The 25,264-nt window shown below is 46.3% G+C and overlaps 1 protein-coding gene across 1 annotated transcript in view; it reads right to left on the minus strand.

The window, feature by feature from the left end:
• Nucleotides 1-527: 527 nt before the first annotated feature.
• tbc1d19 (TBC1 domain family, member 19) overlaps nucleotides 528-25,264 on the minus strand; it is a 136,444-nt gene continuing 111,707 nt past the window's right edge. The window contains exons 17-21 of the mRNA XM_073064869.1: nucleotides 17,346-17,455; nucleotides 12,347-12,438; nucleotides 10,604-10,719; nucleotides 4,392-4,462; nucleotides 528-871 (exon numbers count right to left, since the gene is read on the minus strand). Of these exons, the coding sequence (XP_072920970.1) occupies nucleotides 797-871; nucleotides 4,392-4,462; nucleotides 10,604-10,719; nucleotides 12,347-12,438; nucleotides 17,346-17,455 (464 nt within the window). The 3' untranslated portion in view covers nucleotides 528-796. The remainder of the gene's footprint in view (nucleotides 872-4,391; nucleotides 4,463-10,603; nucleotides 10,720-12,346; nucleotides 12,439-17,345; nucleotides 17,456-25,264) is intronic.

Here is a 25,264-nt window from a genome sequence, read left to right on the forward strand (position 1 = left end):
GGGATTTGAGTGAAAAGTTCTTTTGCCCAGAGTGGCTTATATAGACAGGCAAATGGATGGAATAAAATGGAGGTTTATGTGGGAAGGCAGGGATAGATTGATCTTAGAAGGTCAGCACAACATAATTATTAATTGTGAAACTTAATTTTTAGGACATTAGTTACATTCTTTTCTTTAAGGTAGCATTATTCAAGCCATAGTTTCAGTATAATCCACTCCTAAAACCTAAGAGAATATTTCATTCAGATTATGAAATAAATTAGAAGTTGGAATGAAATTTAGACATTTTTTGTTCAGTAACTTGTAAAAGACAAGTTACAGAATGAACCAAATAGCAAGAACAGACGGTTAAAGCAGCAACACACACAAAATGCTGGTGGAACACAGCAGGCAGGCAGCATCTATAAGGAGAAGCACTGTCGACGTTTCGACAGTTAAAGCAGCGTAGGATTTCACCTACTACATTCTAACTAGTGTGAACCATTACTGCGTCAAACTACTATTTGATAATATCAAACAAAGACTGATTTCGTTTTTAATTTTTTTAATTTTACAATCACGTTATTCTTAATTGTACACCCAGTGCTTTTGTCAATCACATGAAATTCAACATAAATAGTATCATCAATTTTTACATTAACTTAAATAAAAGGTACTTCATTCACATGTGCAATTTTATTTGACATTTTCATGTATCCATTGGCTTACCATCAATCATACTGTTAAGGTATATTAAGAAATTGGCAAAGTGACATACATATCCATATTCATCTCTGAACTTTTTAAATAATATTGTTTAATTAGAAGTAGCAAACAGGAAAAGCTGTAGAAGAGGCATAACCTGCAGTGTGGAAAGATCAGCAAGTACAGCCTGCAATAAGAACAAAAATATACTGATTAAATATACATAAACTCATTATTGCAAACAGTATGCTTAGAAATTAGATGAACACCAAACAAATGCTCAACTATGCGAAGTTCATGGCCTTATACGGAGTTTTGATTTAAAAAAGATGTTACTATTCTAACTTCTTCACTAAATGAAAATCTAAACATTTCAATTTTCCTAAACAAATTCAGTGCTATAAAATTATAACTTGAAAGCCTAGCATATTACTTTGAGTTTTCAGCCTTATATCACTCTGGAAGTGAATCGTGCTTCAATGCAACAAACATTAGAACTACTAATGGTTAAGAAGAATAACAGAAACAGCTAGCAGGGCAAATACATACAGAACTCAATAGTAGATATAGGGATCAAATCGACACAATGCACTATGATCTGCCCATAGCCCAATCTAAATGAAGATGCAAGGTTTGTTTAAATTTGAATACTGAGCACCCATGACTTATCTGGAAATCAACCAGACCTGTGGAACGTGGAATTCCCACATTCACAGTGCCTCCAGCCCTAACAAATCGGATCACATTTCTGGCATGCGAGATAAACAGCGTACCTTAGTCCCATCACAAACGACACCCTTCTCACTTTGGATAACATTCTATTAGAAATCCCAGGAAGCTCAACTTTAAATCTTTTACTTCAGTGATGTCATGATCAACTTTAAATTATTATTTCCCACACAGGTTATAGAATCAAATCAACTATCCAACACATATAAAGAAAAAAAATCACAGGAACAGTGCTCCTTGGTTGAATTAAATGGTAAGGATTTACGGTGTTGTTCCATCTTCCAGGCTTTTGTTATATAAATTCTTGCCAATCCTCTTGACCTGTTCATTTATTCTATCTATATTCTTGATTGTTGATTGTTTTTGTAAATACAGTATATGCACATAGAATACTAGAGTACAGAAATAGACCAGAAACTAGATTTTGTCTAGTCCCACCCCAGCAAACCCTACATACGTATGTCCCTCACCCGTACGCCTATCCAAACTTTTCTTAAATGGTAAAATTGAAGTTGTACCTATCACTTCCACTGGTAGCTCATTCCACACTTGCACCATACTCTTGAGTGAAGTTCCTCCTCAGATTCTCCTTAAATATTTCAACTTTTACCTGCAACCTATGACTTCGAATTGTAGTCTCATGCAACCTGAGGGGATAAGGCCTGCAAACAATCACCCTATCTATACCGCTCATAATTTTGTAATCTTCTTTCTATAAGATCTTCCCCTCATTCTCCTGTACCTCGGGAAATAAAGTCCTAACCTATTCAACCTTTACCTGTAAAAGAGATCCTAAAGTCCCAGCAAAATCCACGTAAATCTTCTCTGCATCTTTCAAGTTTATTGATGTTTTTCCTACTGCACACAATATTCTATCTCCCTGTCATGCCACTTTCAAGGAATTATAGATCTGTATTCCTGGGTCTCTTTGTCCTACCGCACACCTAAATGCCCTACTATTCACTGTAGAAGTCCTACTCTGGTTTGTCGTCCCAAAGTGCAACACTTCACATTTGTCTGCATTAAATTCCATCTGCTATTTTTCAGCCCATTTTCCCAGCTACTTCATATCACCTTTCAAGCTTTGATAGCCTTCCTCACTGACTACTGCATCGCCAATCTCCCAATCTTGGTATCATCCGCAAATCTGCTGATCCAGTTAACTATATTATCATCTAAATCATGATTATAGGATGATGAACAACAATAAACCCAACACTAATCCCTGCAGCATACCACTAATAACTCTGATTTCTCTCACTAAGCCAACATTGAATCCAATTAACAGTCGGCCCTCCTTATCCGCAGATTCCGCATGCACGAATTCAACCAACTGCGAATCGAGAAAACCCGGAAGTGCTCTTCCAGCACTTGTCGTTCGAGCATCTACAGACTTTTTTTCTTATCAGTATTCCCTAAACAATGCAGTATAACAACTATTTACATAGCTTTTACATTGTATTAGGTATTATAAGTAATCTAGATATGATTTAAAGTATACGGGAGGATGTGCGTAGGTTATTATGGATCGGGATTTTAAAAAAACGAAGTTCTCTTACTAAATAAGTCAGAACAGGTACATCCAGTATTATTTACTGTCAGTTAGTCAAACGTTTGTCTTAGTATATAGTTTATATTTTACCTTTCTATGCATATAAAACACTTAAGAAACGTATGTATTTCAATAATCTCAATTTATCCTTTAAAATTGTTCCAATCATTGACTGACTGTAGCCTACGCTTTTCCAATGGCCGACGGCATTTCACCTCTTTCCAATCGCTTTATTACTTCCACTTTATTTTCAATCGTGATCATGATCATTTTCGTGAACAGAAACACTGCAGATTCAGAGCTCCGCTGGGTCCTAAAGACCACCGTATTGAGACAGGTTAAATAAGGTCCGGGGTTCCGCTGGGTCCTAAAGTCCACCGCACTGAGACAGGTTAAATAAGGGAATTGAGCATCCACGAGGGGTCCCAGAACCAATCCCTCACGGATAAGGAAAGCCGACTGTACTTCATGAATGATAAACAACCTAACCTTCTGGATCAGCTTCCCACGTGGGACTTTGTCAAAGGCTTTGATAAGGTACATGTAGACAATGCCCACCGCTGTCGACAATGCCCACCACTATCCCTTCATCAAGTTTCTTTGTAACCTCCTTGAAAAGCTATTTTCCTTTCTGGTGTCCTTGACCTCTTCAGGCAGTACAACACTTGCCAGCTGGCATCAAAAAGAGAGCATTCAACAAAAGCCAAAAAATTGTTACTCTCTTCCCCTTTCTAAAAGGGCACCATACTTCCCATTAATACATCTTTCCAAGAGAATGGATGAGATTGGAAAACACCACTGCAAGACAAAGTCATAGAGAGACAGCATGGAACTGGGCCAACTGGCCCACCGAGTCCATGTCAACTATCAACTAATCATTTAATTTTTTTCATCCCACATACCCATTAACAGCTCCAAAATGTTACCATTCACACTACTAATAATTTATAGTGGCCAGCTATCCCACCAACCTGCATGTCTTTGGGATATAGGAGGAGGAAGCAACCCAAATGTCTACAGGAAGAACTTTCAAAACCCACACTGATAACGCCTAATGCCAATAATTGAACTCAAGCCTCTGGTGTAGTGAGACAACAGCTCTATGAACTATACCAATAGCAAAACTATTCTCTTCCTTTGACCCCCACCCCAAATAAGGCCCACAAGTCTCATGTGGATCCATGTTTGTAGATGTGTAAAACTGGGATACAGTACTGGTGAAACAGCAAGATGAGCAGCCCAATAGGAACTGTGTCTAACACATGGTTGAAACTGTTACTATTTGATGTCATGTGAATAAAATAGATACTGCTTTCTCAAGAGAAGCCCTCAGAGGTTGTTTCTGGACCACCCCTCAAAAGGGTTGTGTAGCACAGTCTTTCATCCAGAGGTATGATCGCCCCAAAATGACAGTAGAACACCTTACTTCAGCTGCAGCAAGTGACGTTGCCTCCATTAGGTTTTCTGCTCTGTAAGCAAATACAGCAGCTGCCAGCACTGAAATAAAATAAACTGTCTTAACAGAGATAATATTTCTCCAGGGCAGTACCTAAAAATGTCTAAGCTTAATTTTATGGCAGTAGAATTATGATTGATGTATTTTATCCCTGCAATTAGCCAATCACATAATCGTTAATAAATATCCAAATATTTCCATGCATGCAAATCAATCAAAGGGAAATTAAGTCAGTGGAATAGAAATGGCTCAGAACAGTACACTAATTCATGCTACAGATTTACATTTCTGCAGGAGGGAAGTTCATACAAGTGCAAACTGGGATTTACTGTTGCACATTTCAGATTGTTTTTCCAGTTAATTTTCAATATGAAACATGTTATTGTCTTGGCCACAGTATCTGCCAGGTACTTTGCTCCATAAAAGGTCAAAATTGTCCTAGATGGTATCAATTGCAAGGAACAGCGCAGAAGTTCATTGTAGCGCAATTGTCCCCATTTCCAGGAATTACCTGATATCCAGTGAGGTTTGTCTTTGTCTTGTTAAAATAGACAAGCTGCTTGTGATGATGTGTCAGAATATAACTAGCCCAAAGTAACAGTTCATAGCAGGTGAGCACCACTGCTGGCAACATGCTCAAAAATAAAACTACAGCCAATTTTTCTGACACAGAAACTTCAATCTGAAATGTTAATTTAGTTTCTTCCCTGCTGACAGTTTCCAGCAGGTTCTGTTTCAGAGATTAGTCATAAATTATGAAATGATATGGATTTAGCAAGCATTCATTCAAAGGAGAATCAGTTTTCAGTTTTGATATCCTGTACATTGTAAGTGAAAGTCAGCTTGAAATTAAAAGGACAGCAATGTTTGTTGGAAAGCTGTCTACGTTAGACTGGCCCACAGCAAGTAGAACGGTTTGTAAACTGACAGGACTAGAAAACATTCTTGTGTGCATCAGCCAAACATAAAGCAGGGGTTCCCAACCTTTTTTACGCCACGGACCCCATATCGTTAACCAAGGAGTCCGTGGACACCCGGTTGTGACCTTCTATGGTAGGGCTATGTTAGTCAGCCTGCATCAAACCAGATCTCAGATACTGCAGGTGCTCGTATTTTGTTATTTAGCACGTCAAGCACGATCATTAGAATATCTGCTCAATAATTTTGCTTGTGGTTACTATTTGCATGATTTTGAAAATAAATGTACTTTGAACTTTAATTGGGATATTTGTCAACTTAGAGTCAACTCTTACAGCATTTATTTTGGGTGTCTTGGTTCTCTATCCTCAGGAACTTTGAGACCATCCATGTGAATTACAATATCCTAGCAAAAGCATTTGAACATTCAGAAATGTCTTGTCAGTTTAGTGTGGTCCCATTGTAAATATATAATTCAATATAATTAGTTGTCAGAGTCAAAGTACTTTCAAGAATGTCCCTGTAGCTGCTGTTACCCTTGTTCTTAAGAATATAAACACTTAATATTTTCCCTAAGAGAATGCCTACTTGTCATGATGTCTAAAAACCTTTCACCTGCTTTGCTTATTCGCATTCACAACAGTAACATCTGCAGTTTGTTAGTTTTCATGGTTTATTAATCAATTTCTACTTCACAGTATTTAAATGAACAAGTTTACTAAATTTAAAAAATGCATAGCAAGGCAAGGAACATAACTATTTGCAATTGGTAATTTAATTTGAAACTTAGCAGTCAGTTTTGTGAACAGCTTTCAAAACACTCAGCGCTATCAGGAATTTTCAAAAGATGTGCTCAAAACCCACTGAAAGAATCATGAAGGCCAGTACTCCCTCTGCTGACAGAAACCCGCAAATACATCTGACTGAAGGCACCTTCAACAGGAAGAGGGTATACGCAGCGCTAAAATAATGACACAGAGTCGGTAAACTGCAATTAAAGATGATTTTATTCAAAATTCACAGCCTTGCTTTAAAGCCTCCCTCATCCCGCCCTCCCTGGGCGCGGATGCTGTAAGGGACACGTACTCACAAACCCCCGCAGGCTTTTTCCCTTTGTTGCGGACCTGGCCTTTGTGCCTGCGCGCTGGCTATTTGTGAGCCGGTTCGAGTGCGCTAGGAAGTGGGTCGCCACATAACCCCCCCCAGAACCGGCGATACACCCCCCAATGTCCACAGTCTGGGCCGGACCCTGTTTGGGAGGTCGGCCTCTGCGCCGCGGTGCCGGAAACTCGACCGGTTGTGCCAGGTCCACATGGGCCGGTTTGAGTCGGTCCACCGTGAAAACCTCTCTCCCACCAACGTCCAGCACAAACGTGGACCCGTTGTTCCTGAGCACCGTAAACGGCCCCTCGTAGGGCTGTTGCAGCGGTGGCCGATGCCAGCCCCGTCGTACAAACACAAACTTACAGTTCTGCAGGTCTTTGGGTACGCAGGTCGGGTTCTGCCCATGCTGCGAAGTGGGTATGGGGGCCATGTCACTGAGCCTCTCGCGTAGTCTGCCCAGGACTGCTGCGGGTTCTTCCTCTTGCCCCCTTGGGGCTGGTATGAACTCCCCGGGGACGACCAGGGGTGCGCCGTACACCAACTTGGCTGACGAGGCGTGCAGATCGTCTTTGGGCGCCGTGCGGATGCCGAGCAGGACCCAGGGAAGCTCATCCACCCAGTTAGGCCCTTTGAGGCAGGCCATGAGAGCCGACTTTAGGTGACGGTAGAAACGCTCCACCAGGCCGTTCGACTGTGGGTGGTAGGCAGTTGTGTGGTGCAGCTGTGTTCCCAAAAGGCTGGCCATAGCTGACCACAGGCTGGAGGTGAACTGGGCGCCTCTGTCGGAGGTAATGTGGGCCGGTACACCAAAGCGGGACACCCAGGTGGCGATCAGTGCCCGGGCGCAAGATTCAAAGGTGGTGTCGGTGAGCGGGACCGTCTCTGGCCATCTTGTGAACCGGTCCACGATAGTCAGGAGGTGCCACGCTCCTCGCGACACTGGCAGGGGGCCCACGATATCCACATGAATGTGGTCGAAACGCCGGTGGGTGGGGTGGAACTGCTGCAGCGGGGCTTTAGTGTGCCGCTGCACCTTGGCTGTTTGGCAGTGCGTGCACGTTTTGGCCCATTCACTGACCTGCTTGCGGAGTCCGTGCCAAACGAACCAGTTGGCTACCATCCGGACAGTTGTCCTGATGGAGGGGTGCGCTAAGTTATGAATGGAGTTGAAAACGCGCCGCTGCCAGGCTGCCGGGTCGACGGGACAGGGCTGGCCGGTGGCGACTTCACAGAGTAGGGTCCTCTCACCTGGGCCTACGGGGAGGTCCTGGAGCTGCAAGCCGGAGACTGCGGTTCTGTAACTCGGGATCTCCTCGTCTGCCTGCTGCGCCTCTGCCAGCGCCTCAAAGTCTACCCCTTGGGAAAGGGCGTGAATGTTAGGGTGAGAGAGCGCGTCCGCCACAACACTGTCCTTACCCGAGACGTGCCGGACATCCGTCGTGTATTCAGAGATGTAGGACAGATGGCACTGCTGGCGGGACGACCAGGGATCGGACACCTTCGTGAACGTAAAGGTAAGCGGCTTGTGGTCCGTGAATACGGTGAAGGGCCTACCTTCTAAGAAGTACCTGAAATGCCGGATTGCCAGGTATAGCGCCAACAGTTCCCGGTCGAAAGCACTGTATTTGAGCTCGGGTGGCCGCAGGTGTTTGCTGAAAATGCCAGCGCCCCTTGATGAGTTGTTCCAGCACCCCACTGACTGCCGTGTTAGATGCGTCCACTGAGAGGGCGGTAGGGACGTCCATTCTGGGGTGCACTAGCATCGTGGTGTTTGCCAAGGCATCCTTCATTTGAATGAAAGCGGCGGCGGACTCCTCGTCCCAGGCAATGTCCTTGCCCCACCCGACAGCAGGTCGGACAGGGGGCGCATGATTCGGGCAGCTGAAGGGAGGAAGCGGTGGTAGAAATTGACCATACCTACAAACCCCTGAAGGCCTTTGATCGTGGTGGGTCGGGGGAAATGGCGGACCGCATCTACCTTAGCGGGCAGAGGGGTTGCCCCGTCTGCAGTAATCCTGTGGCCCAGGAAGTCGATGGTGTCGAGCCCGAACTGGCATTTGGCCGGGTTGATTGTTAGACCGTATTCACTCAGTCGGGCGTAGAGTTGACGGAGGTGGGACAGATGCTCCTGACGACTGCTGCTGGCTATGAGGATGTCGTCCAAATAGATGAATGCGAAGTCCAGGTCGCGTCCCACCGCGTCCATTAACCGCTGGAACGTCTGTGCGGCATTCTTCAGGCCGAACAGCATGCGGAGGAACTCGAAAAGGCCGAATGGGGTTATGAGAGCCGTTTTGGGGATGTCGTCCGGATGCATCGGGATTTGCTGGTATCCTCGGACGAGGTCTACCTTGGAGAAGATCCGTGCGCCGTGCAGGTTTGCTGCAAAGTCCTAAATGTGCGGCACAGGGTAGCAGTCCGGTGTGGTAGCCTCGTTCAGCCTGCGGTAGTCGCCGCACGGTCTCCAGCCCCCTGTCGCTTTGGGCACCATGTGCAGGGGGGAGGCCCATGGGCTGTCGGACTGCCGGATGAGCCCAATTCCTCCATCGCCAGTCAGAGCTTGTCCGGGGGAAGCCGCCGAGCACGGGCGTGGAGGGGTGGTCCCTGGGCCGGGATGTGGTGCTGTACGCTGTGTCGGGGCATGGCTGCCGTGAACTGTGGTGCCAGAACCGATGGGAAATCCGCCAGGACTCTGGTGAAGTTGTTGTCGGACAGCGTGATGGAGCCGAGGTGTGGGGCTGGCAACTGGGCTTCTCCCAGGGAGAACGTCTGAAAGGTCTCGGCATGGACCAGCCTCTGCCTCAGCAGGTCGACCAGTAGGCTGTGAGACCGCAAAAAATCCGCACCCAGAAGCGGTTGGGCTACGGCGGCCAGTGTGAAGTCCCACGTGAACCGGCTGGAGCCGAACTGTAGCTGCACCGTACGGGTGCCGTAGGTCCTTACCGTGCTGCCGTTCACGGCCCTCAGGGGGGGACCCGATGCCCTGTTGCAGGTGTCGTAACTCGTCGGAGGTAAGACGCTGATCTCGGCACCGGTGTCGACCAAAAACCGGCGTCCCGACCTCTTGTCCCAGACATACAGGAGGCTATCCCGACGGCCAGCCGCTGTAGCCATCAGCGGCAGCTGGCCCTGGCGTTTCCCGGGAACTGGCAGGGCGGGTGACAACGGCGGGCTTCTGCGCCCCACCGCTGGTGGTAGAAACACCAGTGTTCGTTGGGCTCCCCACCCCTGCCTCTGGGGCTAGCGGGCTCTGCGGCCGGGCCTGGACTGATTTGCTGCTGGGAGCGTGGCTTGGTGATCTATGCGATGGACGCCCCACTCACCTTCTTGGTGTTCCACAGCAAGTCCGACCGGGTTGCCACCTTCCGGGGGTCGCTGAAATCCGCGTCGGACAGCAGCAGGCGTATGTCCTCGGACAGCTGCTCCAGGAATGCCTGCTCAAACATGAGGCAGGGTGTGTGTCCGCCGGCTAAAGACAACATCTCATTCATTAAAGCCGATGGAGGTCTGTCTCCCAAGCCATCCAGGTGCAGTAAGCGGGCAGCTCGCTCGCGCCGTGAGAGTCCGAAAGTCCTTATGAGCAGGGCTTTGAATTCCATGTACTTGCCATCCGCCGGGGGAGACTGTACGAAATCCGCAACCTGGGCCGCTGTGTCCTGGTCGAGGGAGCTCACCACGTAGTAGTAACGTGTGTCCTCTGAGGTTATCTGCCGAACGTGGAATTGGGCTTCTGCTTGCTGGAACCATAGGTGAGGTCGCAGCGTCCAGAAGCTTGGCAGTTTCAAGGAAACCACATGAACAGATGCGGCATCGGTCATCTCCGGTCCAAAAATCGTTTGGACCGTCGGGGTCACCAATTGTAGCAGTGTGCTACACGCAGCGCTAAAATAACGACACGGAGTCGGTAAACTGCAATTAAAGATGATTTTATTTGAACTTCACAGCCTTGCTTTAAAGCCTCCCTCATCCCGCCCTCCCCGGGCGCGGATGCTGTAAGGGACACGTACTCACAAACCCCCGCAGGCTTTTTCCCTTTGTTGCAGACCTGGCCTTTGTGCCTGCGCGCTGGCTATTTGTGAGCCGGTTCGAGTGCGCTAGGAAGTGGGTCGCCACAGTATCATCAAAAGGAATGCATCACAGTATTTTTTAAATACACATACCAGCAAGAATTTCCAGAGAGTTGTATCCCAGAATCCTATCCCAAAGAAACAAGAGTTGATCAGTTGCTAGATATCCTGAGAATGCACGTACCATCCATTTAAATGATATCCGGAGTCTGCAAAACAAGAGAGAAATGTTGAATGTACTTGAAATGTAGGAACATCAGGTGAAGTGAAAAATTGAAAGTGAATAAAACTTTATCTCCTATTTTACAAACTTCCCATTCAGTTTGGTATTACAGTACACACACATATCCAATGCATGATAAAAAAAAGCTCTCCACAGGCTCAGCAATTTTACTTGCAATCCATGCAGATCAGAAAAGTCCTGACATTCAGGTTTTGGCTGATCTCAATGTGGTGACTGCAAGACACAATGCCAAGCCTCAGGTTCCGTAGGTGGAGGGCAGGGAGATAAAAACAAAGCAAATCATCTGGGGATAAGTGCTCATGGCTATCTTGGTCATAAGCTGAGGACAACACTGGGAATCAAGTAGCCAATCAATAATAATCAGTATGGCTCAGAAAAATAGGCAATGTCCATAGAAGGCATGCAGTAAGATGTACAGTAGTGACAAGAGAAAAAGGAAACTGGACTGAAACTTTACATATCAAAACAATCTTATTGCACTTGGATTGCCCAGGCTAATTTCTACAATGCACTAATAATCAGGTATCAACAATGAATATTAATCAGTGGTAGGCCAGAAAATTTTGAGTAAGTACTTGTTCACTTGGATTTTGTAGACTCCAACCTAAAATATTGTCCATACGATTGTCATTTGGTTGGCTGATGGACCTGTTGCATACTCCCAACTATTTTCCCCCAGTTATTCAAAAACAACTATTTACTTTGCAATAGGATGAATAGTCAGTAGCAACAGTTTTACATATGATTGTGATTTCAGTGCATAGCAACCTATCATATTCACACCTCTAACTTATAGACCAATTTTCCGTATAACTTTGATGAAGGATTGGTGACAAACTTGAAAATAGGTGCAAATTGCTAAAAATGGCAAGAAAGAATAGGTTTCAGCTGCTGTTTACAGTAAGATTTAGACTAGTCCCCTCATCTGTTCTTAAAGATGAGAAATATCTACATTAATGAATTGCTGTCATTAGTGAAACTGTACTCCAGTCTGAATCAATCAAGAGCTAAAAGGATTGGAAAGAGGAATGGATGGATAGAGTGGAAGAAACAACAGTGTTGTAGGAATTTTCACTGCATTTCTATTTGCAAAAAAATAAGTAATTGCCCCATCCACCAGACTAATGTGAAGATCTTAAATCTCTCTTTTGACTTGGAAGTTGCCATTTAACCACAGAATACAATTTTTCTTCCCACTTTTTTTTTTAGTCATTTTCGCTTTGAGGTGTCCTAACAAGGGAAAAGAAATGACCTAAAGATGTGGTCCAATTTGGAGAAGCATTATAAAACAGTGAGAAGTTGAAGCTCTCTTCTATCAAGCAAAGACTGTTCGATTTCAACATTTAAGAGAAATTTAGATGCATACACGGATGGGAGGGGTATGGAAGGCTATGGTCTGGGTGCAGGTCGATGGGACTAGGCAGATTAACAGTCCAGTATGGACTACATGGCCTGTTTCTGTGCTGCAATGTTTTATGACTCTATGACTGTTACAAATATTAAGAGATTAAATAAAATAAACATCTAGAGTTATTTACTCCAAGAATATTTTCCGTGTAGTGGAAATTTCAGTGCAAGTTTTAAGCACTTACGGTTGTGCTCCAATTTCACGTAGATGATAGAAGAGTTGAGGAAGGTATGTCTGAATGAGCGTCTCAAACACCAGGCAAAGTGATACAATTCCCTGAGGACACATAATTACAGCGATCATATCAAATCCACAGCTATTACAATGTGAAGTAATTGAGCTTTTAGATCAAACAATAAACTGCATTTGTCTATTATCTATTTATTTTATTTAGATATATAGTGCAGAACAGGCTCTTCTGCTCCAGCTGCATATTGAACAGTTTGGACTGTGGGAGGAAACCAGAGTACCTGGAGGAAACACACATGGTCACAGGGAGAACATATAAACAGACAGCGACGGAATTGAACTCAAAACTCTGGAACGCCTCAAGCTATATTAGCATCATGCTACTGTGGTTTTCCCTTATGGATAATTTTTAAATGTTCAAGTTCTCAAAAGGACAGTTATGTTATGTCATTTATGTCAGGACATTATGTTGCAGATTTATAAGACTCTAGTTAGGCCACATCTCAAGTGCTGCACCCAGATCTGGACACCCCATATGGGAAGAAAATAGTAGTGGCTTTGGAGAGTGTGCAAAAGATGTTTACCAAGATGCTGCTTGGTTTAGAGGACATGTGCCATAACAAGAGGTTGGACAAACGGGTCATTTTCTCTGGACCGGCAGAGGCCTAATTCTACTCCTATGTCTTATAGGACGGAAAAAAAGGTCAGCCATGATTAAAAGGCAGAGCAGACTTGATGGGCCAAATGGCCTAATTCTACTCCTATGTCTTATGGTCTTATAGGCCAAGAGGAAATCGGAAAGAAGTTCATAAGATTATGAGAGGCATAGATAGAATAGACAGATAGTGTCTTTCCCATGGATTGTAATGGCTAATACCAGAGGAGATGAAGGTGAAAGGAGGAGATGTGAGAGGCAGAGTTTGGTACATAGAATGAACTGCCTGGGGTGGTGGTAGAGGCAGATATATTAAGGATCGTTACGGGCTGTTTAGAGAGGCACATGAATGTGAGAAAAATGGAAGGACACGGACATTGTGTAGGCATAAGGAACTAGCTTAGTTGGCCTTTTGATCTAATTTATTTGGCTTGACACAACATTGAGGGCCGAAGGGCCTGTTCCTGGGTTGTACTGTTCCATGTTTTATCTTCAGAAAGTTTCCATTAAAGGATGTTGTCCTTACAGCTTAAGACTTCCTCATCCACTGACGAAAGGTGAAAGACTAGAGTACTGCAAGGCTACAGAAGATTGCAAAGATAGAGAGCCCAGAAATTCAGATATGGTACTGCTTTTTTTCCCCCTCCACTGCTACATGTACAGGAAATAGGAAGAAATGGAGCACAAGTACAATCTTTTCCAAACAGAAATGTACCATTCAATGGGCACGAGATGATAAAAATCCCTGTGCAAAATTCCTTCAAAGCATTACCACGTTAGTACACAATTTACACGGTGAGCTCCTGAAGCATAGCTGGAGCAGCAATGCTTTTAAAATAGTGCACTACTTGATGGAGGTCCCCTGAAACAAGACCCAGTCCAGGGAATCAGACTTAGGAATATCCTTTTACCTTCTGCAATATATCTGATCTCTTTGGGTATAATCAATCTCCAAGCACTAATTATGCAACCCAAACTCCTAGCAACTCATCCCTGTATCCTTTCTCTTTATCTATCTAACCACTCCCTTATCAAGACTGCTTGCTCACCATGGCTCTCCAGGCAACGCCTCATCTCCACCAAGGCTTATCTTTTAGCACCTTAATCATCAATTCCCCATTTCAGGTACTGTCCTAGGCCGTGACTGGGCTCTTGAAGAATGCTTCCTTCTCTATTGCCATTCCATAGCCCTGGACCCCAGTTCTGGATCTTCTCTATATTTGCTTGCAGGAGTCAATCAATATATTACTGTCAACAAAGGCGAGAGCAGAGGGCGGGTGTTCACCGCCATCTACCTGAGTTTGACTGGTCGTCCTTACTCTATCGCTAGCTTTCGGAAGAAAATGCAGGAGTCTTGCGATCTATGTTGCAAGGATTGACTGGCGAGGCTGAGGACTCATTTTGGGGGCCTTTGGAATTCATGTTGCATGCGTTCCTGGATTCTGGTTACTCTTTTTTGTTGTTTTTGAGCAGTTTGATCGGGGCAGTCAAATGCGGTCTGGGCCACTCCATCGAAGAATGTTTTGTCTGTAGGCTAGCGGCACGATGCTGAACTGAACTAAACTGAATACTACCAGACTCCTGGTTTGATGTTTGATAGTTTGTGTGTTGTTTGCTTGCTTTTTTGCCATTTGCGCAGTTTGTATTTTTCCCGCACATTGGGTGTTTGGTGTTTCCTTGAAGGGGTTCCATGGTGTTTCTTTGTTCTGTAGCTGCCTGCAGGTGGACAAATCCCAGTTGTAGGCCGAATGCATACTTTCATAAGAAAGGTACTTTGAATCTTCAAGTGATGATGCAAAGCTGGACGCTAATAGCCTTGATATTGCGGGCTTTCAAACTTCAGTGGTTGATGGTAATTTTGAACAGTAAAGTTTAATCAGTGTCAGAATTTGGAGAAGCTGATTAAATAAATACAAAAGGAATAATGTTAGATTTTCCACAAGTTGTAACATGTCTGACAATTTTAAAGTAGTCACTGAGAATGGCAAAGGAGGAGAGTTGGATGTTATTCCTGTATGTTCCCATATACAAGCTGACTCAATGTATGAAAATACTGTTGGCAAATTTTAAATCAGGGACCCCCCACTCCAACACGGTAATTATTGGAGTTAGAAAACAAGCCACAGTTGACCATGCTATCTATGTCACTATGAATCAGAAAGGAATATAGCAAAATATTGTCAAGAAAATTTTCCATTGGGACCAAATCCAGAATCAGGTTTAATATCACTGGCATAATGTCATGAAACTCAAATAACTAAAAATTAAAATAAGAAACATATAAATGTTAAATAATCATACAAATAGAGAACAAAACAAAGGGCGAAATAAGTGAGGTAGTATAATACATGGATTCATTGTCCATTCAGGAATCTGATTGTGGAGTGGAAGAAGCTATTCCTAAAATGTTGAGTGAGTGTCTTCTGGCTCCTGCATCTCCTCCTTGATGGTAGCAGTGAGAAAAGGGCATGTTCTGGGTATGGGGTCCTTAATGATGGATGTTACCTTTTTGATGCATCTTGTTTTGCAGGTGTCCTCAATGCTAGGAAGGACAATGCCCATGATGGAGCTGGCTGAGTTTGAATCTTTCTGCAGCTTTTACTGATCTTGTGCAGTGGCCGCTCCATACCACGTGGTGATGCTCTTCATGGTACATCTATATAAATCTGGTGACATGCCAAGTCTCCTCAAACACCTATTGAAATACAGCCAGTGTCGTGCCTTCTTTGTAATTACATCAATATATTGGGCCCAGGATAGATCTTCAGAGATGCTAACACCAGGAACTTGAAACTGCTCACCCTTTCCACAGCTGACCCCGCCATGAGGACTGGAATGTACCCTTAACTTCTCCTTCCTGAAGTCCACATTCAATTCCTTGGTCTTACTGACATTGCTTGCAAGGTTGTTGTTGTGACACCACTCAACCAGCTGATCTATCGCACTCATATATGCCTCCTCATCACCATTTGAAGTTCTGCCAACAATAGTTGTGTCATCGGCAATTTATAGTTGGTGCTTGAGCTGTGCCTATCTCAATCACAAAGCAGTGGGCTAATCATACATCTTTGAGGGGCACCAGTGCTAATTGTCAGTAAGGAGATGTTATTTACAATCTTCACTGACTGTGGTCTCCCAATGAGGAAGTCAAAGATCCAGTGGCAGGGGGAGGTACAGAGGCCCAGATTTTGGAGCTTGTTGATTAGTTTTGAGGGTATTATGGTGTTGAATGCTGAGCTTAAACAGTAGCCTGAAGTAGGTATAGCTATTGGCCATGTGGAGAGCCAGCAAGATTGCATCCACTGTAGACCTACTGTGGCAATAGGCGAATTGTAGCAGGTCCAGGTCCTTGCTTAGGCAGGAGTTGATTCTGGCCTTCAACAACCTCTCAAAGCACTTCATCATCGTAGATGTGACTGTAACAGGTGATAGTCGTTGAGGGAGTTCACCCTGCTCTCTTGGGCATTGGTACAGTTGTAGCACTTTTGAAACAGGTGGGAACATTCAAATGCAGCAGTGAGACACTGAAGATGTCCTTGAACACTCCCACCAGTTGGTTGGCACAGGTTTTCAGTGCCCTACCAGCTACACTATTAGGGCCTGGTGCCTCGTGAGGGTTCACCTTCTTGAAAGATGTTCTAACATCAGCAACCAAGACAGAGATCACAGAATCACCAGATGCTGCAGGGATGCTGTGTCGTTTTATTCTTCCTTTCAAAGCTGGTGTAAAAGGTGTCGAGCTCGTGAAAAGGTGTTAAATTCAAACAACGTAAAATGTGTTGGAACAAGAACTGGTTGCAAGAATCATGGTTGCAGATGGAGCAGGTCATGTCTAACCAATTTCATTTTGGAGTTTAATTTTCTTGTAGAAAGTGATGTGTGTTACTGTCAGAGATTACAGAGATATTTATCATCACCTTATATACTGAGCATGTGGGATAATGGGAAGTAACAGAACTGAAAGACAGATCGGCTCCTGGTTGTTTTCAGACAGCTACTGTCCATTCACTTCACTTGAAACTGATTAACAAGTTTGAAAATGATGCCCAGTGATGCTCTGACAAAGAAAAAAACTGGATGCTTTATATTTCAACATAGATTACATCATCAGGTCAATTTCCCACAGTTTTGACACCTCTTTCCACCCTATTTCTCTTTATTTAGTCTCCCACAAAATATTTGGACTGAAGTCATAATGAACAGGTACTGACATCATTGAAGAAAATATATAAAAAAAGCAAATATGTTTTCATATAATTTATCTTGACTGACTGAACCCAAGTTTCCCAGAAAGGATAAATGAGCACTTCCTTGTATAACATGCCTCTACTGAACTTACCGAGGAATAGGATGAGATGTTATGAAGCCTGAAGAAAAATCTTACATACATCTCACGGAAAACTTGGTAGAGTTTGGATGGCTCATGGTAGAGAAAGCACAGTGGTGCAACTGCATATCAATACAAAAAAAAATCCAAAGTAATAAAAGCACAAACACAAAGTAAAGCACCATGTTGTAGAGCAGAAATAATTTGTAATTTGTACCCACGGCACTCAGTTATCTTCAGCTGTGATCCTAACTAACCTGGTATGGCAGACATAATAGTTATAACAAATACAGCAAGGGGACTAGAACTACCACCTTGCACGCAATCAGCATTCCAAGTGTAAATAGTGAACATTTTTAAATGATGGCGTAGTTCAAGCTTCCTCTTATTCAGTTGCACAACCAAGTTCAAAATTTGTCTAAATTTAAAGCAGCATTTTAAAAGGCATTTTTAAATACTCATATATAAAATGCTAGAGATACTCAGCAGGCCAAACAGCATCCATGGAAAAGAGTGAACAGTTGTCAGGAGTCTGATGAAAGGTACCAGCCGAAACGTCAGCCATTTACTCTTCTCCATGGATGCTGCCTGACCTGCTGAGATCCTCTAGCATGCTGTGTGTGTTACTTTGGATATTTCTCGTGTTTGTTTCAAATATAAATTTTGGAACAATTCTACTAATGACATGGGGCACAACACATGCTGCTTGGATACACCTGGTCTAAGAATGGATCTCTATAGCACACACTTGTTGCACCAGCTCTGCTTATTTCTATTCCACCCGGCCTTTCACCGAATAAATAATCTGCAGGAATTCCAGAGCAGCCCCAGCTTCATACGAGGAGCAACATCAAAATGTCATGACAGGAAGGGACCAGGAGGAATACTGTGGACACTGTAGTTAATTAGCAAAGGCAGGACCTCTTTCCCTTTGCTTTCTCCCTATGCTGGATTCAGTGGCCCTTTTGTCTGCAGGTCTGTAGGGCTCTAGGTCCAGCCTATGCCAGGGCACAGCTGGGTGCTGAGTCAGCACCCTGGATCCCTTGTTCAGACCCAGGTCATATCCAGCTCTACCCCTAGATGCACCTCATTGGCGGGAACAAGAATGTCACTATATAGGTTTGTAGGACTTCTGGTGCATAACACTGGAAATCATTTCTGATAGAGATACTTTTTTTCATTCCGTAGGGCCAGTAACTAGTGGGCCCGGAACTGGTGTGTTGGGGGGGAGGAGAGTGATTAATTGGCAACTGGATCAGTGGGAGAGCAGTGATTGGAGCAATGAGCTAAGCAGCAAGGAAGTGGTGAGCAGAGCAGAAACAATCTGATTGTATTGCTTTCCCAGAGTCAGTTAAACTGAAACCAATTGAACTAAAATCCTTTTCAATTGTTTCTATTTCTTTCCCCTCAGAATTCAATATTAGACAACATTGTGTAAATGCAGATATTCCATTTGGATAGCCTTCAACCTGAATATCGATTTCTCCTTCTGGTAAAAAAAAAATCTCATTCCTCCTCCTTCATTCTTCTATTTCCCACTCTGGCCTCTTACCTCTTCTCACCTGCCTATCGCCTCCCCCTGCTCCCCCCATCTTCCCTTCCTCCTATAGTCCACTCTCCTTTCCCATCAGATCCCTTCCTCTCCAGCCCTTTACCTTTCCTACCCACCTGGCTTTACCAATCACCTTCTAGCTATCCTCCTTCTGCTTCCCCACCTTTTTATTCTGGTGACTTCCCCCCTCCTGTCCAGTCTTGGTAAAGGGTCTTGGCTCGAAACATCAACTGCTAATTCATTTCCATAGATGCTGCCCGACCTGGTGAGTTCCTCCAGCATTTTGTATATGTTGCTCCAGCTTTTCATTCTCAACCCAAAAATCTTGCCCGTAACTAAACAGTTTGCCTGAGAAGGTAACCATAGTAATTTATAGAATATGCTATTTTGTCCAATAGAGCATTCAAAATATTGTTAATGGCTCTTACAATGCAAGAATAAATTAAAATTGAGTCTTAAAATTATGCACACAAGTTCTGGAACTGGATTTGTAAGCTTTGTGTTCAGTTTGCTTTTCATGCAACGTCAGTGGAGTACAAGTGGCCTTGTGAATACTTTGGGTCAAGTGGTTTACTAGGATTGCTTTTGTGCTAAAAGCGGTTCACACCTATCAGGAAGGTGCATTACCGCCACCTATTACAGTGGACTACCAAGGGAGCCACGACAGGGATCAGATGCTATCTCTCAAACCTGATTTAATTTAAAAGTTCACCAGGGTCCTACATGACTTAATTGCCCTGCCCCAGCTGCTATAATATCTTACAAACTAGGCATCCCACAGCTACCCAATAATTGCCTAAAAAACTTCCCATGTTCCAACAAATATTTGTGGCACTCCATGATCACATGTTCCGCTGTCTCTGGGACCTCATCACCCATTCCCATGCTTACCAACAAGTGCCAAAGTGGAGTGTAAACTCATATGTGCAAATCTCAGACTCACCAACAACACATCTTCCCACCTATTTCTTCCCAAAAGGTGCCTACCCTGGACTGATGGAAACAAATTGTAATACCACCTCCCTGTTCTGCTCCTATCTCACAACTTCTCCCATTTCCCAGTACCTCTCAACCTATTACAGGACTTAGTTTCATACTTTCACATATTAACTATACTATCTACTTCAGACTTAGTAAGTGCCTGTTTTGTCGTAACATCTGCCCTTTCATGACCTAACACACCCACATGTGCGGATACCTAACAAAATGGTACTGTGGCAACCCAATTTCTACGCAGGTGAACCGGCTCACAAAATGGCGTGTGCATCGGCGGAGGGGCCAGCCTCAAAATGGCGCTGGGCCTTCTTCTTCACCAGCAAGGGGAGAAAGCCCGCGTGTGGGAAGAGACTTCTGTAATGCACCTCCGACGTCATCTCTGCCCGGAGAGGGTGGGAATGGAACTACATAAAAGCCAGTGATGCGAAGTTTGAATAAAGTAGTCTGGAGTGCAACTTACAGACTGCGTGTCGTTATTTCTAGCTCTGTGTGTAGCATATCGCTACATTGGTGACCCTGACGGTCCAAATGGGATTTGAACCAAGATGATCGACTCTTCATCTGTTCACGCAGTTTCACTAAAACTGCCAACTTTCTGGATGCTGCGACCATGTGTGTGGTTTGACCAAGCAGAAGCCCAGTTCTAGATTCAGTAGATATCTTCCGATTCCACGCGCTACTATTACGTGGTGAGCTCCCTTGGCCAGGAGACAGCGGCCCAGGTTGAGGATTTCATACAGTCACCCCCGGAAGAAGGCAAATATGCAGCATTCAAAGCGCTGATCATTGGGATCTTTGGCCTCTCGCGGCGTGAACAGGGTGCCCGCTTGCAGCACCTGGACAGTTTGGGAGACAGGCTGCTGTCAGCATTAATGAACGAGATGCTGGCCCTGGCTGACGGACACAAGCCCTGCCTCATGCTTGAGCAGGCGTTCCTAGAGCAGCTGCCCGAGGACATATATCTGCTACTGGCTGACGCAGACTTCAGCGACCCCCGGAAGTGGCGGCCCGGGCAGACGTGCTGTGGAAAGCCAAGAGGGAGAGCGGGGCATCCATCAGACAGACTACCAAGCCAAGCACCCAACAGCAGGCCAGACCAGGCCCAGCAGGGGGGCGCACACAACACAGAGGCAGGAGTGAGGAGGTCAATGAACAGTGGTGTTCCTACCACCAGCGGTGGGGCACCGAAGCCTGCCGTTGTCGCCCGCCCTGCAAGTTCCCGGGAAATGCCAGGGCCAGCCACCGCTAATGGCTACAGCAGCTGGCCACCAGGACAGCCTCTTGTATGTCTGGGACAAACAGTCGGGACGCCGCTTCTTGGTCGACACCGGAGCGGAAATCAGTGACTTACCCCTGACGGGATACGACACCCGCAACAGGGAGCCAGGACCCACCCTGAGGGCCGCAAATGGCAGCACTATACGGACCTACGGCACCCGCACAGTGCAGCTGCAGTTCGGCGCCAGCAGGTTCACGTGGGACTTCATACTGGCCGCGGTGGCCCAACCACTCCTGGGGGCGGACTTCTTGTAAGCTCGCCACCTGCTGGTCGACTTGCAAGGGAAAAGACTGGTCCATGCCAAGAATTTCCTGCCGGCCCCACACCTGAACTCCATCACGCTGTCTGACAACGAATTCACCAGAATCCTGGCGGACTTTCCATCGATTCTGGCACCGCAGTTCACGGCAGCCATGCCCAGACACGGAATACAGCACCACATTCCGACCCAGGGACCACCCCTCCATGCCCGCGCACGAAGGCTCCCCTCGAAAAGGCTCCGCCTGGCGAAGGAGGAGTTCAAGAGGATGGAGGAATTGGGGATCATACGGAGGTCCAACAGCCCATGGGCCTCCCCCCTGCACATGGCGCCCAAAGCAGCCGGGGGCTGGAGACCATGCGGCGACCATCGCAGACTGAACGAGGCTACAACTCCAGACCGTTACCTCATGCCGCACATACAGGACTTTGCAGCAAACCTGCACAAGGCAAGCATCTTTTCCAAAGTAGACCTCATCCGGGGATACCATCAAATCTCAGTACACCCTGAAGACATCCCCAAAACAGCACTCATCACCTCGTTGGGCCTGTTTGAATTCCTCCGAATGCCATTCGGCCTGAAGAATGCCGCACAGACGTTCCAGCGACTAAAGGATGCGGTGGGACGCGACTTGGACTTTGCGTTCATCTACTTGGACGACATTCTCATAGCCAGCAGTAGTCATCAGGAGCATCTGTCCCACCTCCACCAGCTCTACTCCCGCCTGAGTGATTTCGGCCTCACAATCCAGTGCCTCACAAATGCCAGTTCGGACTTGACACCATCGACTTCCTGGGCCACAGGATTACCAAAGACGGGGCAACACCTCTGCCCACCAAGGTAGACGCGATCCGCCACTTCGCCTGGCCCAACACAGTCAAAGGCCTGCAGGAGTTCGTTAGTATGGTGAACCTCTACCACCGCTTCCTCCCCTCAGCAGCCCGTATCATGCGCCCTTTGTTTACCCTGATGTCGGGTAAAGGCAAGGACATTACTTGGGACGAAGAGGCCACGGCCGCTTTCGTTAAAGCCAAGGAAGCCTTGGCAGACGCCGCGATGCTGGTGCACCCCAGAACGGACATTCCAACCGCCCTCACAGTGGACGCATCCAACACAGCAGTCAGTGGGGTGCTGGAGCAACTCATTGAGGGGCGCTGGCCATCCCTGGCGTTCTTCAGCAGGCACCTACGACCACCCGAACTCAAGTACAGTGCTTTCGACCGGGAGCTGTTGGCACTGTATCTGGCAATCCAGCATTTCAGGTACTTCTTAGAAGGCAGGCTGTTCATCGCGTTCACAGACCACAAACCGTTGACCTTCATGTTCACGAAGGTGTCCGATCCCTGGTCAGCCTGCCAGCAGCGACATTTGTCCCACATCTCCGACAGACATCCAGACATCCAGCATGTCTCAGGAAAGGACAATGTCGTGGCAGACGCACTCTCCAGACCAGCTATCCAGGCGCTGTCCCTGGGGTGGACTATGCAGCACTGGCAGAGGCACAGCAGGCAGACAACGAGATGCCCAGCTACAGGACTGCAGTCTCGGGTTTGCAACTGCAAGTCTTCCTCGTAGGCCCAGGTGAGAGGACCCTCCTGTGTGACGTGGCTACTGGCCAACCTCACCCCATCGTCCCGGCAGCCTGGAGGCGGCGAGTTTTCAACTCCATACACGGTTTGGTGCACCCATCTATCAGGACAACCGTCCGGCTGATCTCCAGCAAGTTCATGTGGCACGGACTTCGCAAACAGGTCAGTGAATGGGCCAAAACGTGCACGCACTGCCAAACAGCCAAGGTGCAGCGGCACACCAAAGCCCCGCTGCAGCAGTTCCACCCCACCCGCCGGCGTTTCGACCACGTTCATGTGGATGTCGTGGGGCCCCTGATAATGTCGCGAGGAGCACGGTACCTCCTAACTATGGTAGACTGGTTCACGAGATGGCCAGAGGCAGTCCCGCTCACCGACACCACCGCTGATTCCTGCGCCCGAGCGCTGATTGCAACCTGGGTAGCACGCTTCAGGATACCAGCCCACATTACCTCCAACAGAGGCGCCCAGTTCACCTCCAGCTTGTGGTCGGCTGTGGCCAGCCTGTTGGGAACACAGCTACACCACACTACTGCCTACCACCCACAGTCGAACGGACTATTGGAGCGCTTCCACCGTCACTTGAAGTTGGCTCTCATGGCCCTCCTGAAAGGGCCTAACTGGGTGGACGAGCTTCCCTGGGTCCTGCTTGGAATTCGCACGGCGCCCAAAGAGGATCTGCACACCTCGTCGGCCGAGCTGGTGTACGGCGCACCACTGGTCATCCCAGGAGAGTTCATACCAGCCCCAAGGGGGCAACAGGAAGAACCTGCAGCAGTCCTGGACAGACTACGCGAAAGGCTCAGCAACCTGGCCCCTGGACCGACTTCACAGCATGGACAGATCCCGACCTGCGTACCCAAAGACCTGCAGAACTGTAAGTTTGTATTTGTACGAAGGGGTGCACACTGGGCACCACTACAGCGGCCATACAAGGGTCCGTTCAAGGTGATCAGGAACAGCGGGTCCACGTACGTTCTGGACATTGGGGGGAAAGAGAAGGTTTTCACGGTGGACCAACTCAAACCAGCCCATGTGGACTTGACGCAGCCGGTCGAGGTTCAGGTACCGTGGCGCAGAAGCAGACCTCCCAAACAGAGGCTGATCCAGACTGTGGACATTGAGGGGTGTATCGCCGGTTCTGGGGGGGGGGGGGGGTTATGTGGTGACCCACTTTCTGTGCAGGCGAACCGGCTCACAAAATGGTGCACACGTCGGCAGAGAGGCCAGCCCCAAAATGGCGCTGGGCCTTCTTCTTCACCAGCAAGGGGAGAAAGCCCACACGCGGGAAGAGACTTCTGTAATGCACCTCTGACGTCATTTCCGCCCGGAGAGAGCGGGAACTGAACTGCGTAAAAGCCAGTGCCGTGAAGTTTGAATAAACCAGTCTCAAGTGCAACTTACAGACTGCCTGTCGTTATTTCTAGCTCTGTGTGTAGCACATTGCTACAGTACTACTATTCCTGCACTCTCCAGAACATGTAGATTAACAAATCAGGTCCCCTTGACCTTCAATTCCAAACTCTGCAGGATAGAAGGAGATCATGACTCTATTTGGCTTAACTTGTTCACCTATTGCAGGTTGATAATAATGGCCATAAATTCTGTTGTATAGACAGACAAACCACCTGTCAGCCTTTTCCCTACCTCGACATTAGACCAGGGGAATAAATATCCTTGAGCCCACCCGGTTACTAACTGTGTCTTTAGAACCATCTGTGAAGATAGACAAAAAGGAAATATACTGCTGCTGTAAATGAGCAGATTCCCTCTCACATCCACAAGACCCTGTAAAATCTACTTTCACATCTGTAAATTTCCACAGTGGAATTCCTAGCCAGGCTACAGTTGGGCTAATCCACAAATCCCCAAGACCATATCCTGCACATACTCCCTAATTATCTGTGCAAAACATTTACCAACTTTGCTATTATATCCCCAATAATCGATTAAAACAGTACACATTAAACAGGATTCCCCCCACCCTATTAAGGAAATCCAGCATACAAGGCCCGATTTTTCTCTCCGCAGGTTAAGAGGCATTGCACCTAGTTCAACTCCCAAAGCACCCCTAGGTGTGGTCCAGAATGCTTCACTATGGATTCTAAGTGCACTGACCTGTAGAACATACAATCTATACAAAACAGAACGAGCTGCTTCCTTCCCCATAAATCATGTAACCATAATCCAAACAAGTGCATATTAAAGCACAATAAATTGTCAATAAAACACTCGTTGGAAGCACCTCAGTCATAT

Source organism: Hemitrygon akajei, chromosome 13 (genome assembly GCF_048418815.1).
Source record: "Hemitrygon akajei chromosome 13, sHemAka1.3, whole genome shotgun sequence".
Taxonomy (NCBI): Eukaryota; Metazoa; Chordata; class Chondrichthyes; order Myliobatiformes; family Dasyatidae; genus Hemitrygon; species Hemitrygon akajei.